Source organism: Acomys russatus, chromosome 27 (genome assembly GCF_903995435.1).
Source record: "Acomys russatus chromosome 27, mAcoRus1.1, whole genome shotgun sequence".
Taxonomy (NCBI): domain Eukaryota; kingdom Metazoa; phylum Chordata; class Mammalia; order Rodentia; family Muridae; genus Acomys; species Acomys russatus.
The window spans coordinates 7,440,424-7,465,096 of NC_067163.1; the positions used below are offsets into that span (position 1 = coordinate 7,440,424).

General features: G+C 47.2%; 1 protein-coding gene across 1 annotated transcript in view; it reads right to left on the minus strand.

The window, feature by feature from the left end:
• Dcun1d2 (defective in cullin neddylation 1 domain containing 2) overlaps positions 1 to 24,164 on the minus strand; it is a 28,097-nt gene extending 3,933 nt beyond the window's left edge. The window contains exons 1-4 of the mRNA XM_051169756.1: positions 24,043 to 24,164; positions 16,730 to 16,946; positions 12,634 to 12,802; positions 6,837 to 6,967 (exon numbers count right to left, since the gene is read on the minus strand). Coding sequence (XP_051025713.1) covers positions 6,837 to 6,967; positions 12,634 to 12,802; positions 16,730 to 16,946; positions 24,043 to 24,045 — 520 coding nt within the window. The 5' untranslated portion in view covers positions 24,046 to 24,164. The remainder of the gene's footprint in view (positions 1 to 6,836; positions 6,968 to 12,633; positions 12,803 to 16,729; positions 16,947 to 24,042) is intronic.
• Between the last annotated feature and the right edge of the window lie 509 nt (positions 24,165 to 24,673).

Here is a 24,673-nt window from a genome sequence, read left to right on the forward strand (position 1 = left end):
CAGTTTACTCCCCACTCACTGCAAATTTTTTAAGTACTCCTTTTTATATGCTAAGACCTAGCATAAAGGGACCTGGCTTATAGGGACATGGCAAGCCTGTCTCTCAGCTTGGCCACTGTTAGTCAAGATGACTACTGCTAGCCACAGGCAATAAGAGGAGAGCTATGTTGAAATAATCTCCTAATTATATTTATGCATATATGTCAGATAAAGCAAGGTGAAAAGCAGGTTGGCAGCCATATTAAGGGGACAGGTTAGTTTATATGCAAATATGCAATGGGGTACGTTTCTTGACTGTTCAAGTCTGGCTTCGTCCCTGTCGGACAGCAATGGTAATGTCAGTGCTCTAACTTGTGACTTTCAGGGATGGTCATCACTGATGCTGATAAACCAGAGATGAGTGGCAGACAGCAATGGACAGGACACTAGTCCCTATGGCTTACAGGGTATGCTGCAGGCCTGATCCATCCTAAGCACGCTGGAGTCTCATTCAGAAAGCAGAGAGCCGGAGAGGTCCGAGTGATGGCAGGTGGAGGGCTGCTAGGCCTTACCTATGGGACCCGCTGTAAGGCTAAGGTGATTAGTCTTGTCCTGCTTACAAGTCTACTCCTTATCCCTTAGGAAGGGCATTACATGGGGTCTACATGCAACCCATGTTAATGATGTAACGCGCTCACACTGGGAAATGGAGGAGAACCTGAGGAGGAAAGAAAAATAACGTTTTACGGCATACTTCATAAGCTGTGTGCGTCTGGGTTACTTCTGGTCCTAGCAACCCTCCTTATAAAGCACCTTATCTGGATGTGCCAGAGTTACATGACCAAAGGGAAATGTATAAATTTACAACATTTAATATTCCCATGTGAAAATGTCACAGTGTCCAAGTGAGCTTGGCCATTTACAAAATACTAACTACAAAATCCCCAAACAGTAAGGCTTGAGACTGAAGTCAGGAAGGGAGGCATAGTTACTTTGGTATGAGAATGTTTCGACACCAATTTCTTTCCAAGAACCTCTAAAAAGTCCATTTCTTAGCTGGGCATGAAGGCACATGCCTTTAACCCCAGCACGCACTCAGGGAGGCAGAAGCAGGTGGATCTTGGTAAGTTCCAGGCCAGCCTGGTCTACAAAGGCCAGCTAGGGATACACAGAGAAACCCTGTCTCGAAAACGAAAATAAGCCAGGCTTGGTGGTACATGCCTTTAATCCCAGCATTCGGGAGGCAGAGACAAGTGGATCACTGTGAGTTCGAGACCAGCCTGATCTACAAAGCAAGTTCAGGACACCCAAGATAACACAGAAACCCTGTTTTGAAAACCTAAAAAAACAAAACAACTCCCCCAAACCAAAATACGTAAATAAGTAAATAAAGAAATAAATAAATAAGAAGTCCATTTCTCGATTAAGAAAGTGCTAGAAGGTAGGCTAATTAGAATGTACATGTGTCATGCTCCACTAGACACAGAAGCATACTCTGTTCAGAAAAAAAAATTACCTAATTAGTATGAAACCTCATTTCCTCAAAAATGGAGACTCCCAAAGCCAGAGAGTTTAATGGTGGCCAGTGTGACATCACTTAAGTTTGTGTCCAACAAAGAAGCAAGCCAAGGGCAGCTCAGCAGCTGGGTACTCACCTAGCAGGCGTGAGGCTCTCCATGTGATCCCAGGAGCAGGCATATGAGTGCGCACATGCATGCACACACATACACATACATGTCAAAAAAAATGTAATTAGCCCCTTGCTTAGGTTAACTCTCTGCTGAGTACAGAATAAAGAAGGGCATCAATGAAAACACTGCATCTGGGGCAACGGCAGCAAGACCACAGAAGTCCAGGACTTCGGGGCCTGTGTGGGTAACGTAAGAACCCTTGTCTCAAAAACACCAGTACTGTACACATGACACTGGCATGCACAGACAGGAAACACAGGGAACAGAGAACAAGACTCTCTTGCTGTCAAGCCAACAGCAGGATGTGCCTCCTCCAGGAAATGCAGAGCATGCCTGTCTTCGCTTCTGCTTCTGCCAGTTGCTGAGCAGACACGCCACACAACATACATACATGCTCTGGAAAGACTTAAGCTGACAGCTCTGCTTTAACTCACACTCACAAAGTGATTCGTTCCTTAGTTCTTTGAAAAGTCCTTAAAACCTTCCTCAGATAAAAGAAACAAACTCAGGAGCTTTTAGCTTTCTGGTGAATGATTTGATAAACAACAGTATCTCAGAAGTAAGTAAGACGGTCCTTTGTTCTTAGCAAAGGGATAATTACATTTTCTGTAGCTTTTACCTGGCCAACTCTACTGCCTAAGGCTATGGAGATTTAAAAAATGGAGGCTACATATATTAGGTCTGTATCTTTTTTTTTTTTTTTTTTTTTTTTTTTGCTTTTTAAGACAGGGTTTCTCTGCTTAGTCTTGGTTGTTGTGGACTCTCTTTGTAGACCAGCTTGGCCTTGAACTCACAGCGATCCACCTGCCTCTGTCTCCTGGGTGCTGGGATTAAAGGAGTGTGCCACCACACCCGGCTCCTTTTTTTTTTTTTTTAAACTGTTTTTTTGGAGGAAGGGTCTCACTATGCAGCCCTGAGTGGCCTGGAACCTAATCAGGCTGGCCTCCAATTCACAGAGATCGGCTTGCTGGGACTGAAGGCAGGAGCCAACCCACTTGTTGATGTTCTCAAAGGCACTGAGAAAAAAACAGGGCCTATGGGGGATCCCCGAGGCTGGTCCGCATTTTCAAGTTAGCTGACATCATAACACTGACATTCAACACATGAACGTTAAATGAATACTAACTTTAAAAATATTTTTACTTCATTAAACAGAAGGAACCTGCCAAGAGTATTAGAAAATATCTATGGTTTCTTCCATAGTTTTGCCTTTGTTTTCTGAGACAGGGTTTGCTGTATAAAATTTAGGTTAGCCCTGATTTGCAGTAGTCCACCAGCCTCCCAATTGCTCAGATTATGCATATTTAAATCACCATGCCAGCCTCAGGAGTTTATTTTAAAAGAAGCTTAGTAACTCTACTATTATACTAAGTTACAAAGGAGAAGAAAACAGAAAAACAAAATTAAACAACCACTACCACCCACTGAGGCTTTAAGGTGCTCTTTTCTCATAGCCACTTAACACTTGCTACTGCTTAAAAACCTGGAGTAGGGAGGCAGAGGCAGGTGGATCGCTGTGAGTTCCAGGACAGCCAAGGCTGCAGAGAAACTCTGTCTTGAAAAACAAACAAAAACCTGGATAAGACTAGTTATTTTGAAAAAAGAAACAAAGTCTCTGAGAATTCAATTACTTAAAGTAAAGCGTTACATCTGGTGAGTGACAATGCAGCCTGAGGAGGACCCGAGAGCAGACTCCATGTGACCAGGAGCTGAGCTCAGGAAGAACAGCAGGCGAAACAAGGCCTGGAAGCGTAAAGTGAAGTACGCAGGCACAGCAGAAAAGATCCGGCTCCAAACATAGCACGTTGTGCCCACCCCTACCCTTAGGAGTGCCTGCCCTTAACTGCTGAGCGCTGGGCTCTGCAGCATCTAACCTCATTGTCTCACAGGCACTCTAAAGCCACAGTGAGCCCAGTCTTCTGCTAAGTTTCTAGAAAACTCCAGCAATGTGCTCCTGAAATTTCTGATGATATTTAATGGGATGTTTGTGGTCCAAATTACAACAGACTTCAAATGTAACAGCTCTTTTCTCTCAGTCTCTTAGGAAAGGGGAGAGCTGATGGAAAGATGCAAAAGCCAGGAGTTTCAGTCCTCAAAGTAAAATCTCAGGTAATGTTTTACTAAAGTAAAACCTTTAGTCCCCAAAGTAAAGCTTAATTCAACATTATTCCCCTCCATAGGTGTGTGTGTGTGCGTGTACCCAGCCCCAAGGTGGGGGAGTCAGGAGCAGCTGACAGAGCAACTACAAACATCTACAGATTCTACTGTCACTTTCCGCCCTTGCCACCAAGCACAAGAAGGGACATGCACTCACAGTATGGAGCAGCTGAGCTGAAAACTGTAGCCACAACCTGCACTTCAAAACCAGAACCAGGAGTGTTAGCACAGGGCTCCCGAGACAGCTCCACATGTGGAGGCTGGTGGCCTGAGGCTGGTCCCAAGAACCCACATAAGGGTGGAAGAGAAAAACTGACTCCACAAAATTGTCTTTCGACTTCCATGTGGAGATCATATCACATGGCATATCACACATACGCGCATACACTCACAGTAATAAATAAGGAAGAAAAACTACCATATGAGCCAGCTGTGCCTCCCCTGTGCTATATAAATCATCAAAATGAGCTTACAGTAGAGAGACTGTCTACCCATGTTTACTACTGCCTGGTTCACAGAAGCCAAGCTACAGCCTTGACATGTCACCAAGTGAAGGAACGCAGAAAATGTGGTATGCACACAGTGCTGGTAAGCCATTAAGTGTAAGTCACACGCAGTGTGAGTACGTCAAAACTTGATTGCAGAAAACGGAACTGAAGACCACACTGGGTGAAGATACCACATTTGCATGCAAAACTCTACTACTGTTTTAAAGAAGTGGGTGATGGAGGGGCGGCCTTGCTGGAAGCAGTGTGTCCCTGGGCATGGCTCTGAGGTATCAGAAGCCCAAGCCAGGCCCAGTCTCTCTCTCTCCTTGCTATCACTAATCAGGCTGTAGCTCCTTCTCCCTGCACCATGTCTGCCTGCTTGTCACCATGCTTCCACCTTGATGACAATGGACTAAGCCTATGAAACTGTAAGCCAGCCCCCAGTTAACCGCTTCTCTTTATAAGAGCTGCCCTGGTCATGGCGTCTCTTCACAGCAACAGAACACTGGCTAAGACAACCAGTAAGAGGAAGGAGTGGGGCAGGGAAGGCAATATCGGGTAAATATGGCCAGTGTATTTAATACACTGTTTGAACATTTCACAATGCAACCCATTATTTAGTACGGTCAATATAACTTAATAAAAGGAAACAACCAACAACAGCACTGGGTTCTGCTTATCAAAGAGATATGGAAATAAGTCATTAACCAACCAATCATTAACAGGTCCTAGAGGTTATTGGGAAGCAGGTGAGCCTAGGTCTGAAGAAGAAGATATCTGGTTAAGTTGTGCGCTGTCCTGCAGACAGCGAGGGAGCAGCCGGTATCCCAGGGCTCAGATGAGGAGACCAGAGTCGGCCTGAAAAGGGGTCTGCTGGCTACAATGGGCGCCGCAAGCTTCTGAAAGGATCACTAATAGTCATGGCTTAGCCTTCAGTGTGGCAAAGCACGGTTTACCTGAATCTCTTTTGGTTTTCGTGCTAGAGGTGGAAGCCAAGGCTGTGTGCGGGCTGAGACTGCAGCCCGCCACTGAGCACCCCCTGGGCCTTGGCATCTTTTGAATAGGAATCAATACATGAGGGTTTCCGCAGTGGCTCTCTGATAGGAAGCGAGAACCCCGCCACCTTCTGAAATCCCAGCGGACCTATTCAGACAAGTTTTTAAATGCAACCCTGAAGGCTGTCCTGTCAGTCATTCTGATCTCAGAGAGGCAGGAGGCCGCTTCAGAGGCAGACCAGCCACAGCCCAGTACGCCAACGTTAAAACATCAGCACCAGAGAAAACAAGCCGCGAAGAAAGCCCCCCTAAGGGACTGCTTTGCAGGTGTGGGAAGAAAGGCCACCCGGCTGTTCTGCCTCTTTGGATGTGTACCATGCTGGAGGACAAGGAAGGGGAAGGCGATGACAGGGGACAGCAGGATGGGGCGGGAAAGATGGAGGTGAGAACACACACATCTGCGCACAGCTGTGTGGCTGTCAGGACAGGCACTGCAGTTGAGGCCTTGAACCAGGTGCACGCCCCTTTCTAACGCCCTGGGTAAGCTTAGTCCTTTGCAGTACTGCTTCTATTTACCAGAATTTACCTTCTAGACAGACCTTCTGATACGCCTGTAAATCTTTATTTCAAAGGCCACGTAAGTCCTATGCCTCAGATTTGTAAGAGGATTCATATAAATACATATGTCTTTTACATACTCCAGTCTAGTAATGGTAGGTTGATATAGATTATGCTTAGGAAGAAATGAGCCAGAAATAAGCCAGTACTCAGATGCAAAACTACATAAAACCCCCAAATAATTCAAAACCCCAAACTGGAATTTTCAGTTACAAATTTCCCAGATGTGTGCATTTGCAGTGAAGCCCAAGTGGAACTGTACAGTACTGCAGGGAGCTGTGCTGCAGCTGTGCTGCAAGGTGCTGTGCTGCAGCTGTGCTGTGCTGCAGGTGTGCTGTATTGCAGGTGTGCTGTGCTGCAGCTGTGCTGTGCTGCAGGTGTGCTGTATTGCAGATGTGCTGTGCTGCAGGTGTGCTGTATTGCAGATGTGCTGTGCTGCAGGTGTGCTGTGCTGCAGGTGTGCTGTATTGCAGGTGTGCTGTATTGCAGGTGTGCTGTATTGCAGGTGTGCTGTGCTGCAGGTGTGCTGCAGGTGTGCTGTGCTGCAGGTGTGCTGTGCTGCAGCTGTGCTGTGCTGTGCTGCAGGTGTGCTGCAGCTGTGGTGGAGCTCCATGTGCGGTAGAGCTGCTCCGAGGTGTGGCTGGCAGAACCACCATGCAGGGAACAAGTCCCAAACATTCAGGCTGCCAGTTCTGATTTGCAGTAACAGAGACAACATGAGACACAAACTAGCTCACATTTTAACTTTAAAATATTTAAATTTAGAAGCCAAGAGATACTCTCAGTTGATGTTTCGAGTGACAGGAAGAATAAACACTATCTCAGCTGCGTGCGCTGGGATCGCGCTGGCTCTGCCCACTTACAACAGGACTCGCACCAGGCGCCTGCAGACCTGGGCTCACACTTACCTAAGCCTTTTTGCCCAGGGTTCTTAGCGAAGGTGAAGGTAAACTGGTAAAAGTCTCTGAACTTCGCTGAGTCCTTAAGCTCTTGCTCTAGTCTGGGAAGAAGGGCTTTCAGCTTCTCGGTGCTGTCACACCTGCGACGACAGAGAAAGACTTGTTACTTGTGGTCTGCCTGTCTGCCGTCCACTCTTCATCTACAGAAACCTCATCTCCCAGGATCCCTTGTAAATGCTGTTAGGACCTTGAAGTACAGAGCTGTGAAAGCGTTCAGCCCAATGGCTGTGCGCTCTGAAGGTGGGAAAGGAAGGTATATGCTGTTACATCAGGAAAAACCCAAAGTGTCCCCTCCCCAAGGGCATGGCTCCCTCAGGAGCTCCGTCCATACTGAGGCCAAGTAAGGTGGCCTAGTGACAAGACGGTGAGTGTTTATTCACTGACCATAGAACTGGGCCACACTGTCAGCCTGGGCCAGTGCCACCACTGTGGGGCAATACGAGGGAAAGAAGGCTTACCGCTTATGCATTTATGGGCCTCAAGTTCAGTTTGAAATAGGCAGGTGTTACAAAACCTGTTTTGGTTTGGTTTTTTTGAATCAGAGTCTATGTTTGGTTTTGGTTCTTCTGAGACAGGGTTTCTCTGTGTAGCCCTGGCTATCCTGGACTCACTTTGTAGACCAGGCTGGCCTGGAACTCACAGTGATCCACCTGCCTCTGCCTCCTGAGTGCTGGGATTAAAGGCGTACGCTACCATGTCTGGCTCTAGAGTTTTTCTATGTAGTCCTGTCTGGTCTGGAGCTGTGTAGACCAGGTTAGCTTTCAACTCACAGAGATCCACCTGCCTGTCTTCCAGGTGCCAGGATTAAAGGTGTGGACCACCTTACCCAGGCTGTATTGTATTAAAATTTGATCTTCTTCCAAAGGACGATCAGCTTTAAAAAACGGTAACCAGCCTGGGCTGGGGTGTGATTCTGTAGTAGACTGCTTGCCTACTGTATGTAGGCCTGGGCTCCATCCTCAATGCTATAAAACAAAGGCATGTCCCATGAAAGCCTTCACTTACCAGGAGATTGGGATAGATGTGAGGACATCCTACTGAGACTCTAGGTAAGAGAAATATAGGAGATGGAGAAATAGAAGGACCCAGAGGGTCCTAGAAGCCTACAAGAACATCATGACAGGTAGATCGGGGCCCAGGGGCGTCTGCTCAAACCATTGCACTCACCAAGGATAGTACAAGTTGTAAACATCGACCCCTACTCTGATCTACCCAATGGACAGGACATTCTCCACAGTTGAGTGGAGAGCGGGGACTGACTCTGACATGAACTCTGTGCCTCATATTTGACCACCTCCCCTTGGTGGGAAGGCCTGGTGGCACTCAGAGAAAGAATAAGGAGTCTACCAAGATGAGACTTGATAGCCTGTGACCATATAGAGGGGGAGGAGGTCCCCCTCGGCCATAGACCTAGGGGAGGGGAATGGGGGAAAGCTGGAGGGAGGGAGGAATGGGAGGATACAAGTGATGGGATAGCAATTGAGTTGTAATCTGAATAAAGTAATAAAAATTTTAAAAACCTCTGAATTAGAATGGAAAAAAACCAAAACAAGACAAAGAGCCCCCCCTCCCCACTGAAGCCCAAAATACCTCAGTAAAAATACTGACTTTCTTTAAGGCATAAATGTGGCACAGTGAGACAAGGTTGCTCTTTTCTGCTTCAGTGTACAACAGGGAACACGGTAAGAACAACATGCAAGTGCCCAGCAGGGGAAGTCCAACTAAGGAAAACCAAGGTACCCACCCCCCCCCCCCGGCTGTCCTCTATCCTGGATCCTTACAGAGTGTGGATATGGACGTAGCACAAATGTGCTGACTCCTGCTGGTGAGCCCAGTGCCAGCTGCATCCGGGTAACACACCTGCCGCAGGCACCAGGCCCACACATGCAGGCTGAGGACCTTCCCTCCCCAGCAATCTGAGGCCGGCTCCCTTGTTTTTCTGTCTCTCCCACCCTGACTTCACTCCTGCACCTCTGAGCTTGATGTAAATGTGAGCTCACGCTACTTTGTGCCTGGTCTTTTGGGCCTACATCGTGTGTGTGTGTGAGGCTCACCCTGTGATATATGCAGATATAACTCAGCCAGCACCTTTGCCACAGGAGCCATATATATATGTGTATATATATATTTATACATAAAGTATATATATATTTATACATAAAGTATAAATAATCAGATATACTGATGGCGAGTATGTAGGCTGTTTGTAGTCCTCTCATCACAAATAACAGTTAGCATTTCTACACACACAGCCTGTGCACACATGAACATTAAGTCCCATGAGGCGTGTGTCACTAAGAGAAGCAGGCCTCGGGTTGGTGTGAGTGCACCTTCCATGTGGTAACAATGTGAGAGGCACACACCACAGCATCCCAGGCCAATCTCATTGCATGCTGCTGGGTTTTATTGCAGCTAGTCTCGAGGCTCCACCCCACTTCTAGTATTTTTCACTGGCCCCTGGAAGTGCTTGTTCACACCTTGTTTATTTTCCAATCTGTCACATTCTTTAAGAGGCATAAGCATTTGCCAGCAGGTATTCTTAAAGGTCTCTCACCCAGAAGGCAGTAATGTCTTCCTTCTTTAGGTTTTGTATGACGAAAATTTTTATTTATTTGCACACTTTTTAAAAGTCCTTCCTTTATCATGTTTAATTGGTGACGTTTTAAAACTTAACCTTTTGCATGTTCATAAAGTTATTTTCTGCATCATTTATTAGAGGTTAAATGCTTTCAGCACTGAGAACTACAACCCACTTGAAACCGATTTCCGTATGTTGTAATGGGGATCAAAATTAAACAGAGTTGGAAATCATCTTCCTTTTATGAAGCTTTGCAGAAGAGGCTGTTTAAAACTAGGGATTTCTTTGCATTGGAAGTTTGGTAAATGGGGCTGGAAAGATGGTGCAGCAGTTAAGAGCATCAGCTTGTCTTCCAAAGGACCCGGGTTCAATTCCCAAAACCCACATGGCAGCTCACAGCTGTAACTCCAAGATCTGACACCCGCACACAGACATACATGCAGGCACACACCAATGCACATAAAATAAAGATAAATTATTTTTTTAAAAAGTTTGGTAGATGAAGCAAATCCTAAGATTTCTCTTTGTAATTTTAAATTACAGATTCTAGTGGCATGCATGAGAATGTCACCAAGAGGATCACATGTTTCAACACTTGGTCCCCAATCAGTGAAACTGTTTGCGAAGGATTAGGGGGTGTGTTTTGTTGGAGAAGGTGTGTCACTGAGGGTGGGCTTCAAGGTTTTCAAAGATTTTTCGCCTCTCCTCTCTCTCCCTCTTTCTTTCCCTCTCCCTCCCTCCAGCTTGCTGGTCAAGATGTAAGGGCTCAGCTGTTCCTGTCATCACACCATCATGGACTCTAATCCTCTGGTTCTAAGCCCCAAATTAAGTACTTTTCTTTGTAAGTTGCTTTGATCATGTTGTTTTACCACACTGATAGGAAACTAAGACACAGGTTGACATGTTTAAGTTACAAAATTACCACAATTTCCTATATCTTTCCCTGTCAGTTTTCAGCAAGCTGTATTTTAAAAACCATTTTTCTATTTCAAACAGGCTGTCAAGTTTTACTGGCATAAATGTTTGTAATAAGTGTCTGTGGGGCTCTGCAGTGAGGTCTGCCACCCTTATGCGATTTGACTTTGTTAGTTTCTAAAGCAACAAACTCCTGCTCTTGCTGATCCCACCACTCTCTCCTTTTAATATTTCTATTAAATTACTGCTTTTGGGGGTTGTTGTTTTTGAGACAGGGTCTCATGGTGCAGCTCTGGCTGGCCTGGACCTCACTTACGTAGACCAGGCTGGCCTCAAACTCAGAGATCTGTTGCCTCTGTCTCCCTAGTGCTGGGATTAAAGATGTGTACCACCATCCCTGGTTTAAATTACTGTTCGCTGCCCCCACCCCTTTAAATTCCTTCTTCCTACATTGCTGGTTTCCCCTCCTGCTGTTTGTACTTTCCTCTACCTCATCCTCCTCATCTTCAGGCACTGGGGATTAAACCCGGGGCTTAGAGCATGCCCACTTCTGACATCACTGCCTCGCCTACCTCCTTGCTCTACTGTCCTACTGAGGGATGACATTGTGCTGGCTAGTTTCGTGTCAACTTGACAAATGCTAACATCATTAGAAAGAGGGACTCTCAATTAAGAAAACACCTTCTAGGGTGATGGTGGCACATGCCTTTAATCCCAGCACTCAGGAGGCAGAGGCAGGCGGATCTCCGTGAGTTCGAGGCCAGCCTGGTCTACAAAGAAAGTCCAGGACAGCCAAAGGCTACACAGAGAAACCCTGCCTCGGGGGGTGGGGGGGGGCAACACCTTCCTACAACTGGCCTGTAGGCAAGTCTGTGGGTTATTCTTTGATTAGTGATTGATGTGGGAGGGCCCAGCTTACTAAGGGTGGTGCCACCCCTGGGAAGGTGGTGTCCTGGGTGGTTAAACAAACAAACAAAGGACAGGCTAAGCAATGGGAGCAGGCCTGAGCAGCACTCCTCCCGGGCTTCTGCTTCAGCCCTAGCCTCCAGGTTCCTGCCTTGTTTGAGTTGCTACCCCAGCTTTCCTGTCACCTGGAAGTGTACGGATGAAATAAACCCTTTCCTGCTCAGGCTGCCTTTGGTCATGGGTTTTATCACGGCTAAGACAAATAACTTAGCCAGTGCTTACCTCTTCCTGTTTACCCCTTAGGAGCTAGAGCTCTGCAAGTTTTGACACCAGCCCTTTCTTCACCATTGTGCTGGGTGCTTTTTATGTCCACTTGACACAGCTAAAGGCATCTGAGAGGAGGGAACCTCAGCAAGCAAATGCCCCGTAAGGCCGATTGTAGGGAGTTTTTCTTAATTAGTGAGATAAGTGTGTGCTCTAGAGACCGCTTTACAGGCTTTCAGTTTTCCAGCAGCGCAGAAGGGCCGAGTCCCAGGCACCAACAGTGAGACAGAGTTAGAAAGACCAGCAAGTGGAACAACTGGCCTCTGTACCTCAAAAAGCCGGTCAGGAAGCTTAACGAGTAAAAGATATTTTTGTTGGGAGTTTTTATTTACTTTTGTGTCCCATCTGCTAAATGATCAACATCTTAAGTCATTAATCCTAACTGTGTAGGTAAAATAGAGAAGCAAAAACCAAAATGAAATTTTATTGGTATTTAATACGGCACCATAACACATTATACATTTAGTATAAAATAACACGAGTGGTCAAAAATCTTATTCTGTTCTTCACTGTTAATTCAAAATTGAAAGAATATTTGTTTTAAGATATTAAGCTTTATTTTTATTAAGTTATATGTATGCACTTAAGTTATGTGTGTGCACACGCACACATGTGTCTATGCGTGCATGTAGGCAGATGCCTAAGGAGGCTAGCGGGGTGGGATCCACTGAAGCTGTGGTTACCTGTGGCAGCTGTGAGGACCCTGACACGGAAGGGTGCTGGGAACTGAACTATGGGCCTTGGCAAGGGCACTGCAAGCTCTTAACCACTGAGCTGTCTCCTCAGCACCACTGGAAACAATGTTTTAAGTTTATGGAATAAAAAAAAAAAAAAAAAAAAAAAAAAAAAAAAAAAAAAAAAGATGTGAATAAAGACAGTAGATAAACCTTGAGTGTGAGAGGAAGCCAAAGGCTTACAATACACACAGAACATGCATGGATATGAAATTAGTATTTATTTGTTGAAAAGAAGATCCAAGTATTTCTCCTTCTGAAAGGTTTAAGTTGAGAATAATTTACTTACCCCAGCTCTGTCATGCCTTCCACAAATTCCTTTTTGCTAAATTCACATTGCGTGGCAGCCCTGAACTTCCATGCTATGACCAGAACACTAATGCTCGCAGGGTCCAGGGTTAGATCATCGCAAAACTGCTGAATCCCATCGATTCCGATTTTGTTTTCATCCTGTGGATCTGTTGTTAAAATTAGGGGGAGAAAAGTCATACTACATTGAAAAGCAACCCTAAAATAGCTTTTTAGAACCATACTATTTTATTATACAGTTCTATCTAGTATTTCAGCCATATCAGTCAATGAACAAATATGAAGCATTGAAAGTCTATCCAGAAAACAGTTCTATTCTTAAAATCTAGACTTCTGGATTTTAGGGGAAGAAAAAAAACACTGAAAGTCTTGTGAAGGGACACAGTCATTAAGAATTAATTTAAGAACTGGGCGGTGGTGGTGCACACCTTCAATCCCAGCACTTGGGAGGCAGAGGCAGGTGGGTCTCTGTGAGTTCAAGGCCAGCCTGGTCTACAGAGTGAGTTCCAGGACAGCCAGGGCTAACAGAGAAACCTTGTGTTGAAAAAACAAAAACAAAAACACAATCAAAAAAGAAAAAAATAAAGAATTCATTTAAGGGTTGAGCATACAAGCTCAGCGTAGGAGTGCTTCATGGTGTGCTGATGTCCTGGGATCTAACATCAACACCAGAAAAACTAAAACCCAAAGCCAAAACTCCAATTTAATTTCTAGCTGTGGATGAGGCTCTCTAACAAAAGGCTTGCTTCACACGCCCATGGCAGTGGATCTGTCTTCAGCTGTGACACAGGAGAGTGGACACATGGTCATGAGCCTGTCAGGGCGTGGGTTTATCTTCAGCTGTGATATGGGCGAGCAGGCACGTGGCTGTGGGCTTGTCTGGCCATGGGTTCATCTTCAGCTGTGACGTGGGAGAGTGGGTACATGGCTGTGGGTCTGTCTTCAGCTCTGACATGGGAGAGCGGTGCAAAGGAAGAGTTCTTATGATTCTGCCAAAGCAGAAGTGAGTAACTGTTTTCTTTTTAGGTCATTTCCCTTGCTAGCTCTATTGCTGTGGGACAATATTTCTGAACTATTGTTAGCATATGCAGCCATATTTAACAGCTTAGAAATTCACACTCCCTACCTCCTCTGTCCAGTTTACAAATAAAAGAACTCAGGGTCTGTCTGTCAGTGACATCATGAAATTTGTAGGCAAATGGATGGAACTAGAAAAGATCATCCTGAGTGAGGAAATCCAGACCCAGAATGACAAACATGGCATGCACTCACTTATAAGTGGACATTAGCCATACAGTACAGGATAACCACGCTACAATCCACAGGCCCAAAGCAGCTAAGTAACAGGGAGCGCCCATGAGGGGACAGCTGGATCTCACTGAAGAGGAAATGGATTAGTCACCAGGAGTGGATGGAAGAAGAGGACTGGGCTGGGGAGGAGATGGGAGGGGGCAGGAGGGACATGGTGGGAGAAGACAGAAGGAGAGACAACTGGATTTGGAGGCAGGTGTCTATGAGTCAAGCTAGAAACCCAGGACAATGGAAACTCCCAGGAATCTGTGAGGGGACCCCAGCTAAGACTCCTAGCAATGAGCCTGAACCTACCATCTCCTGCAACCAGGCAAGACTTCCAATGGAGGGACTGGGACACCAACCCAGCTACAGAACCTTAGAGCCACAATTTGTCCTGTCCATAAGATATGCAGGGGTAAAAGATGGAGCAGAATGTGAGGGAAGGGCCAACCAATGACTGGTCCAGATTGAGACCCATGCCATGAGAGGGAGCCCACCCATGGCACTATCAATGATATTCTGCTGAACGTGCAGACAGGAGCCTAGCATAACTGTCATCTGAGAGGCTTCACTCAGCGACTGATGGACACTGATGCAGAGACCACAGCCAAACAGTAAGTGGAGCTTGGGGGATCCTGTGGAAGAGGGGGAAGAAGGGTTGAAGAAGCCAGAGAGGTCAAGGCCACCACAAGAAGACCCACAGAAGCAACTAACCTGGGCCCATAGGGGCTCACAGAGACGGAACAGCCAACCAGAGAGCATGCCCGGGAGCTCTGCACGCGAGGCTAGGCCCTCTGCACATGTGTAACAGTGTGCAGCTCGGTCCTCATGCGAGACTCCTCAAGTGGGAGCAGGGCCTGTCTCTGACCACATTGACTGCCTTTGGATCCCTTTCCCCTGACTGAGCTTCTTAGTGCAGCCTCAAAAGGAGAAGATGCTCCTAATCTTACTGTAACTTGATATGCCCAGGCTGGCTGATATACATGGGAAACGTGGGTGTTGGGGAGGGAGGTGAGGTGAGAGGTAGGGGCAGGGAAGAGAAGAGGGAGGGGGAGCTGTGACGGGAAAGAAGAGTAAATAAATAACTTAATAATACTAAAAAGAAAGAATGAAGTATATTAAAACACTTCAGCAATATCTCAACTAGATTTTGACATTTTTTTTTTTTTTTGGTTTTTCGAGACAGGGTTTCTCTGTGTAGCCTTGGCCATCCTGGACTCACTTTGTAGACCAGGCTGGCCTCGAACTCACAGCGATCCGCCTGCCTCTGCCTTCCGAGTGCTGGGATTAAAGGTGTGCGGCACCACGCCCGGCCGATTTTGACATTTTTGACAGAGTAAATGTATCACCATATATCATAGTATATGTGTGAATTCCATTGGTTCAAAGATACAAACAAAAACCCCTGTAAATCCTTTGCCCAAATAAAGGCTGCCCTTCATAGAAAATTTACCCTTGGTTATTTAAGTACTACACACAACATTACTTTTATATATGATGGTGGAAATGTGTGTGTTGTGTATGTGGTGCATGTGTGTTAATGCACATGACCATACAGACATGCATAGAGGGTAGAGGTCAACCTGAAACATTTCCCTTATTTCTCTCCAAGTTGTTGTTCTTGTTGTTGTTGTTATTATTATTATTATTATTTTGGTTTTTCAAGATAGGGTTTCTCTGTATAGCCTTGGCTGTCCTGGACTCCCTTTGTAGACCAAGCTGGCCTTGAACTCACAGCGATCCACCTGCCTCTGCCTTCCCAGTGCCGGCTCCATGTTATTATTTTTTAATGCTTTTCATTTTATTTGTACAAATGTTTTGACTATATATATTAAACAACATGTATGCCTATTGCCAGCGGGAGCCAGAGAAGGGTGCCCGTTCCTCTGGAACTGGAATTCAAAGGGTTGTCGACCATCACATAGCTGCTGGGAAGCAAATCCTGGTCCTCTGTAAGAGCAGCAAGTGCTCCTACCTGCTGAGCCCTTTCTCTAACCCCACCATCTCTCACTGAACCTGGAGCAGATGCTATGGCTACAGTGGCTGACCAGGGACCCCCTGGGATCCACCTGCGCCTACTCTCCTAGGAGTGGAGTTGCTGGTGTGTGTCGCCACAGTTGGCGTTTATGTGGGCACTGGGGCTCTGAACTCAGGTCCTCATGCTTGCACGGCAAGTACTTTACTCACTGAGCCATCTCTCGGGCCCCACTGCTCTATCTAAATGATGCACTTGTGGTCTTTTGAGGTAAGAGTTTTGCTGCATTTCCCAGGTTGTCCTTGGATTTGCAGCAATCCTCTTGCTTCAGCTTTCCAAGGGCTGGGATTAGAGATATGTGCCATGGTGCCCAGCAGCAAAGAAAAACGGGCACGAATAAGATGAATGAAACCTGACACTTTACTAACTGCATTACATATGGGGAAAACCGTATGTCTGTCCCATGCTTATGGACAAAGGTTCTATTAAAAGACAAAAACCCTCTTCAGCCTGAACAGAAGAGCTTGTGGCGGGGCGGGGTTGGGGTTGGTATTAACAGGTACAGCACGGCTGACACAGCAGCCTACAAAACGGATCCCGGTGACTGTCCTTAGCGTGGCATTCGCTGTATCAGAAGTTGGGGCTGAGGGGTTAGGTGAAGTCTCCTTTATTACCAGTCAGTCTTTCAACGCCCTCCCTCATCTCCAGCTTTTCTGCCAAAGAGGGTGGCCACCAGAACTAGCCACCAGGAGGCGGGTGTCCTGGCGTCACTCATGCTGGTGTCTGCGGGGGTTGGCGCAGCCCTTACCTTTGTACCTGCCATACAGCTGCTCCAGCTTTTTCTGGTCCACGGCACTCTTCATAGACTCTCGGTGGAACGCCTCTGGGTTCTGGAAGAAGCTGTCGGTGGCCTCGTCTAGTTTCCACTCATTCTGTGTCAGGCAGTAGACAGCCGTTTTCTCGCTAGCCTGAGTGCATGCCATGAACTGGCGGACCTTGTCCTTCTGAGTCGATTTAAGTTTATGCTTTGGGATGGGAAAAAAAAAGTGGGAAAGCCAATGAAGCCATGTTTGTTCAGCCTCTATTCTCCCTCCCTCCTCTTATCCTCCCGCCCCCCGCCATTTCTCTGTGTAGCCCTGGCTGTCCTGGACTCACTTTGTAGACCAGGCTGGCCTTGAACTCAAAGAGATCCACCTACCTCTGCCTCCCGAGTGCTGGGATTAAAGGTGTGTGCCACCACGCCTGGCTAGCCTCTATTTTTAACACCTGCGTTTTAACTGGATTTATTTTTCTGCTTGAGTGACTCTACTTTCAGAATAACAGCAAGCAAAAACTTGTTCTTCATTAATTCAAAAGACCGCATAGTTTTCTAAAAATGGAAATGATAGCATCTATAAAGTAGCAAATATATACAAATTTAATCTCCAAAACTAGTGAAAAAAAATCAACATTTTATAGAAAAGACCCTGCAAGCCAAGAGTGGCGCTGCACGTCTGTAATCCTAGAACTCGGGAGCCAGAGGCAGGAGGACTAGGAACAAGCCCAAGGACAGTTCTAAGTTAGCCAGGGACATAGGGGAGACCCTGGCTATAAATAAGTAACTTGCTGGGCATGGCGGCCCAGGCCTTTAATCCCAGCGGCTGGTGGATCTCTGTGAGTTCCAGGGTAGCCTGGTCTACAGAATGAGTTCCAGGCCAGCTAGGGCTACACAGAGAAACCCTGTCCCCTCCCCTTAAAATACTAGTACAACATCTCAGTAATATACATCCGGGCTCCTGTCTACAACACAGGGACCAGATGCCGCCACAGGGGCCCACCTGCGGAGACACTGAGCTTCCACTGAGTTTAGGCTCTAATGAGCAAGGAGAGGATGGAAAGTCTGGAAGCACAATTGTTTCTAGGCTTTTCCTAGTTCTGCAGAGCCGCGCTGATGGAAAGACAAAGGAACTAAGAATTACACCGGAGGTAATCACAAAAGTGCCCCAGGTCAGCAAAGGAAGAGCTTGTGGTGATGAAATGAAGACGATGGTACTGTGCGTGAGAGGAAAAGTGGGGCGGAGGCTGTGGGTAGGTAATAAAGACTAGAGCTGTCAAGGGATGGTGCTATATATAGTCCACAGCGAAACGGGAGAGCGTCTCCGTACTTCCGGACGTGTGCAGCTACTTCTTAAGGTAACTTGGTGAAAGTAACGGCAGAAGTGACTAGCTCGTTTCTAGAAATCAAAACAGAGTCCACCGTATACAGGTTCCTTATTTATTTGGTGGCACTGGGGACCAGAGCCGGGGCCTCGTGCATGCTAAGAAATGTGCCATGCTGCAGTGGCATGTCACCAGTGCTGAGGCCTGACGATGACACTGAATCTTCTTCAAATAAAGGTGGGAATTTATAGCGACACAGAATAAATTTTAACTTACAGAAACACATAATGAATAGCAAGATGCAGATGGAGTGATGGGGGCGGGGGAAGAAGGTAAGAATTTGGTTAGAATAAAAGACATGCATACCATGTACAAGAGTTGAAAATGGGCTGAAAAGCGGGCTCCAAGCCTCCTAGCTGCCGCAGCAAAGAAGAAAACGTGATTAGCTTAGGACAAATCTCTGGTAATAACACGTAAAAAATCTACCAACGGATCAGACGTAGTCATTGGCTGCCGGCCTCAAGGCTGAGGGAAATGGTCCTCACAGCTCCTTAGGAAATAAGATGCATGTGCAATGTCCGCTGCAAAGACGCAAATACCAACAACAGACAGAGCACACCCCAGACTCTTCCTGAGGTAAAACTTATGCTCGCGTCAAGACACAGCTGATGACGCGGTGGGAGGAAGACGATGCAGTCCAAACACAGCAGCCGTGAGTGGGCACTTCAGAGCCGGGGCGCTGAGACTGTTTGGGGGCTCACAATGACAGAACAGACTTCCCAAGGTGCCACACGTCACTGACTCACACTCTTCTCCTCATGAGTATGCAGGGAAAGCCGCTAGCGACTTGTGATATAACAGGAGGACGGACACAGAAAGACTGGGACACTCCTTAACCATCACGGAACACTTCATGAATCTGCATGCCATCTTTGCACAGAGGGGTCACGGTAATCTCCTCTGTAGCCTTCTAATTTTAGAATGAAGTGAGGCAAAGAATTATCTTTTCTCATGAAAATATTTTGGAAGGAGATAAAGGGGGTGGCTGCACAACATTGGGACATACTAATCACCATAAATTTGTACACTAAAATTTCTAGACAGTAAGATATTTTCATAGGTGTAAGGCACACAAAAAATGGGTTTACCATTGCAAATTCTTTTTAAAGGTTTTTGCAGTTTTATTATTCTCATGTGTATGAATGTTTCGCCCGCTGTACAGCTGCGCACCACGTGTGTGCAGTACTCATAGAAGCCAGCAGAGGTTGTTGGATACACCAAGACTTGGCGCTCCCGGTGGCTGTGAGCTGCCAGGGAACCGACCACAGGCCTACAAGAGGAGCCAGGTGCTCTTGACAGCTGAGCCACCTCTCCAGGTCCCACTATTAAAAATTCTAAAATATGTTTACTTTAATTCCTGGCATGGTAAATTTTGATTCCCTGTAGGAACCAGGCCCGACTGGGCTGCCTGCCTGTCTTGCTGTTTCATGTCCTGTTTCTAACAGCTTCCATGTCTGTGTTTATCTTGGTTAGCTAGTCATGTTTACTGCTCTGAGAACGCACCCCTCACTTCCTCGAGACTTTTCCTCCTGTGTGCAATCACCTCTTGAGGGATTTCACCTGGGAGGAGGATTCCTGTTTTGCTGCCTATAAGAAGGCTCTTTGGCACTCTGAACGAATGAGAATAATAAAGCGCTGCCGCGGCTGCTGCTCTCTTAGCACAAAGGACCTGCTGTGTTATTGTGTGTGTGTGTGTGTGTGTGTGTGTGTGTGTGTGTGTGTGTCTGTGTGCACGCATGCACATGAGTTAAATCTGCAGTCCCTTGCCCTCGACTCTGTACCGCGGTGGCACGGGCGCCACAATTCCCCACCATTATTAATATAAACAAAAGCACCCTGCAGTCCCAATGACTAAAGATACATAGGGTTCCTGAGACAAAAGTCTGGACGGCGAACACCATAAGCTATAGCTATGCTGTCTCTCACACACACTCAGCTTCGCAGAGGAAAGGCCAACAGTTCAGATACAATGGACATGCGAGTAAAATGCCACACAGGCAGGGGCTTGGCAGCTCCAGTCTGCTGTTCCAAAACAGGTTCTGGAGGAACAAATTCTACATACTATCCTTTAAAACTGATTAAAAACAAAAACAGAAAAAGAACCCAAGATACATTCTTGGCTAAGATGAAACTAATTAAATCAGGACAGATGTCATATGCTATCACAGTCATCTGACAACTGACAGAGACAGTATCTTTTTATGACTCTGAGAGCCTCCTTAAGGGGAAACTGGCAAAGCTGGAAATACTTAAAAAGCCGTAAGAGAAAGACAAGATTTGCTATCCCCAATGGTCCTCTACTAAGAGTAGACAAGGTATCTTTCCTGTGAAATAGCTGTTAGTGCTAGGTTTAAAAATTCTGTTATGGTTAGAAAACTAATTTTGGTATAGGTATACAGAGTTATCATTCAGTCATAAAAAGGAATGAAGCAATGACAAATGCCACAGCGTGAGTGCCTCTCAGATGCACTGTGCTCAGTGAAATAGGCCAGACACAGAGGCCCATAAATTATAGAAAATGTCGGGTGCTGTATGGAATGTGCAGAAGAGGCAAGTCTGTAGCTAAGTGGGTGCCAGCGGCTGAGGAGGGAGGAACTGGGAAAGGCTTATGGGCACATGGCTTTCTTTGAGGTGATGAAAATATTTTGGAATGAGATAAAGGGGAGGGAGTGACCGCACAATTCTGAGAGCACGCTAATCACTATAAACCTGTACACTAAAAGAAAAGTTCAAGCCAGGCATGGAGGCCCACGCCTTTAATCCCAGCGCTCCGGAGGCAGAGGCAGGCGGATGTCTGTGAGTTTGAGGCCAGCCTGGTTTACAAAGAGAGCCCAGGACAGCCAGGACTTTGTATAACAGAGAAACCCTGTCTTGAAAAAAAAAAAAAAAAAAAGAAAGAAAAGAAAAAGAAACCAACATAGCAAACAATAACCTCCAAATTTATCCCCAGAACATCCACACCATTTAACAAATACCATACAGAGTTGTACATCAAGACACTGTAGTCGGGCTGGAGAGATGTCTCAGAGGTTAGGAGCACTGCTCGCTCTTCCAAAGGTCCTGAGTTCAATTCCCAGCAACCACATGGTGACCATCTATAGTGTGATCTCATGCCCTCTTCTGGAGTATAGACGTACATGCAAGCAGAACAGTGTATACTTAATATAAAGAAATACATCTTTAAAAAAAAGACATTGTAATCATCTGGAAGGCTGAAGGATGCCTGGTTCTGAGCTAGGTGACTCCTGAACATACCTAGGTAGGCCTCTCCCAGTGTATGACAACTCAGTTGCAGCCAGGCTAAGAGCATGTGATGGATGCAGGTGTGTCAGGTGCTCCTTGATGTTAGTTAAAGAGTGGGCAGAAGTGGGGGAGGGCAGGGAAGTCAACAGATCCCCTCCAATATATAGGCTTACCCCCACCAACTGCAGGCCTCAAGGGAGTGCCAAGGTGCTAGCCAACATGAGCAGCAGCAACGTCCATGAAGGAGCTGGCAACACAGTTACATAATTTGATTTTTCCTTTACAGATTTTGCCATAAAAAATAATATGCTGATGCTGGGCATGGTGGTGCATGCTTTTAATGCCAGTGCTCAGGAGGCAGAGGATGGATCTCTGTGAGTTTGGGGACAGCCAAGCTACATCCATGTAAGCAGTTGTAAAGTCTACTCAGCAAGTGGCTTTCAGCTCAGTGTACTGTGTCATGGGAGCCAAAGGGCTAGCGGGTACTTTCTATGTTCCATTATTTTAGTGTTTAAAATGCTCAGGGTATTTGTTTTGTTTTTTCCAAAATAGGGCTTCTCTTGTGTAGTCTTGGCAGTCCTGGACTTATTTTGTACACCAGGCTGGCCTTGAAGTCACAGAGATCTGCCTGCCTCTGCCTCCCAAGTGCTGGGATTAAAGGCATGTGGCAGCACGCCCAGCTAGGAAAAATTATCTGATGCCAAGAACTGTGGATCTTGGGTGCTGCTCAGGGTTTTTTACATTCATTTATCAAGTGTATCTGTGCCACAACACGTGTGTGTGTGTGTGCGCGCGCGCACATGTTACTTAGAATGGAACTCTGGGAGAGGCACTCTCACAGCGGATCCATCACTTTATTCTGAGATGGTAGATTTCACTTTACCCTTTTGGTCAACTAAATTGCAATAAAATATTACACTAAAAAACATCAAGGCTGGGTGGTGGTGGCGCATGCCTTTAATCCCAGCACTTGGGAGGCAGAGGCAGGTGGATCACTGTGAGTTCAAGGCCAGCCTGGTCTACAAAGTGAGTCCAGGATAGTCAAGGCTACATAGAGAAACCCTGTCTCGAAAAACCAAACACCAAAACAAAAAACCAACCAACCAGCCAAACAAACAAAAAACAAACCATCTAGAAAAGTCAGAGCTCCTTCAGGGTCATCCTTTTGGGGTACACTCTGCTGAACACTTCCAATGGCTCATCTTCACCACTTTCAGCTGTTTCAATACTAAATTTACAGTAGGCTACTGTTAAAAGTGCCCGCAGCCACGGATTTGTGTTTTCGTAGCCTCCCACAGAGCTCCACACAGTTCCTCACATACAACACTAGCTGTTCAGAATTTTTTTTTTTTTCTTAGCAAGTGACAATCAGTAAAATACACAGAATCCTGGACGAGTGGCCCTTTGGAACAGCGGAAGCTGGCATAGAACGGGCAGGCGACTTTCTGAACAGTGCAAATTGGAATGAAAAGTTCCGAACGATTTATGTGTTACCTTGTGAAAAATAACACACAATCTAGGAACAGAGGTACTCCTTCCTGTATAAGATCCTTCCCGAGATGCTTAGCAAAAATACCTCCTCTTACGGTCAATTGACAAAGGGCCCACAGGACAACAATTTGATCGGATAAGTTTCAGGCCCACTTTAGGTTGACTGCTTTGGCATGTGCAAGCCTGCAGAGTCAGTGGGTCATTAAATGCAAATGCTTCCGGATCTTCCGCCTCCCAACATTTCCTTCCCAAGAAACGTTCCTGTTCACATGCCTAGGTGAGCGGCTTGGCTGCTGGCTCTGGTCTGCTAGCAGCTGGTCTGAAGAGTCTGTTCGCTGCTCTTCTCAATTATTTCTTGGTTTCTAGGTTCTCAAGTTCTAGTTTTCCAGCCTCGCCCTTCTTGGTACTCGGTGCAGCCTCTCTTCCCTCCCTGCGGTCCTCAGCCCTGTTTCCTCTACTCAAACTCCAAGACGTCGCTCTAAGGACAGAGGCAAAACTTGTCTTCCTCGACTCCCGCAGCCTCTCGGAGCGTGGCTACCCGCCCCCCCCCCCCCCCCCAGGTCCAGGGAACGGACTGTCAGGCGCCGCTCCTGCGTGGTCCAGGAGGCCTTTGCACAACCCTATCAGGCTAAACCTCCTCTTCCTCGGCCTTCTGCCCGTCCCTCCCGGTCTCCAGGATCCCCAGCCTGATCTTGGCTTTGGAACAGAGCAGGCAGTTAATTGGTGATCTCCTCGGCCGGCGCCAGCTGCGCGGATCGCAAACCATCCTAACCCCGAAGAGCCTCGCGCACCACCTCCCGGGGTTTGCTTCCTTCCACCTCTTCCAGAAACCTCCCCGGACCAAGAGCTTGCAGAGCTCGGCCAGCTCCGCCCCAGTCGGCGTCACTGTCCACTGAGACGCGGGTCGGCTCCGCCCATCAGGCAGGTGTCACCCTTCGCACAGCCCCGTCCCGCCCTCCGGGCCGGTCAGCACCGGGCAGGCCAAGTGCCGCTGCCCTCCCTGAGACCCAACTGGGCTGCTCACATCCCTCTCCAAGCCATGCCTCCTTAAGTCAACCGTGCTCCTCCCTCAACACCCCGATGGGGACACCCAGCCCCCTCCGTTAGGTTATGCAGAAGGCGCCACGGAGCGGTGACCTCCGCGCCCCGCTCTGGCCGCACCTGCCAAACGCAAATCCTGCCACCTACCATGCTCCCCAAACGCTGCCGAAGCGGCTTCAATTTTTTGCGCAAGCGCACGCCGCTTTCCCTCTGCGCAGGCGAACGCCGCTGTCTCTGCCGGCACAGACTCTCTGCGCAAGCGCAGTGTACTGACGCTCTCTGTTGCGGACTGGGAAACTATCCCGGCCTTCGGCTCTCAGCGTGCAGTGCACATAGGCGCCCTTCAGCTCGGAGGCACGGCGTTTTGGGCAAACCGTAATCTCTCTTTCGGAGGGTGTTGCTTTTCTGTGGCTCTCAGGCTACGCAACCTCTGGAAGGCGACTGGCCAGCCAGCTCTCGAAACTACATTTCCCGGCGTGCAACACGCCGCGCGAAAGCCGACCGGGCCGTCTACCGGCAGCCTGCTTAAAGGGGCCGAAACTACTGTTCAGCTGCGCGTCAGAAGAGCCTGAAGTAAGAAGAGGGCGGTGCCGTCCTCCGTGTCCTGGTCCCACGGCCGGGAAAGAGATGTGGGCAAGTCCACGTCGGCTCGTTTGCTCGCTGCGCTGGGGAGCTCCTGATCAGAGACAGTGATGCTGAAGTCGCGTGTCCAGAGAGCGGCCTCCTCCATCGGGGTGAGCTTTGTGGCTGCGGGACTACTGTCCTAAGATGCGTTCTA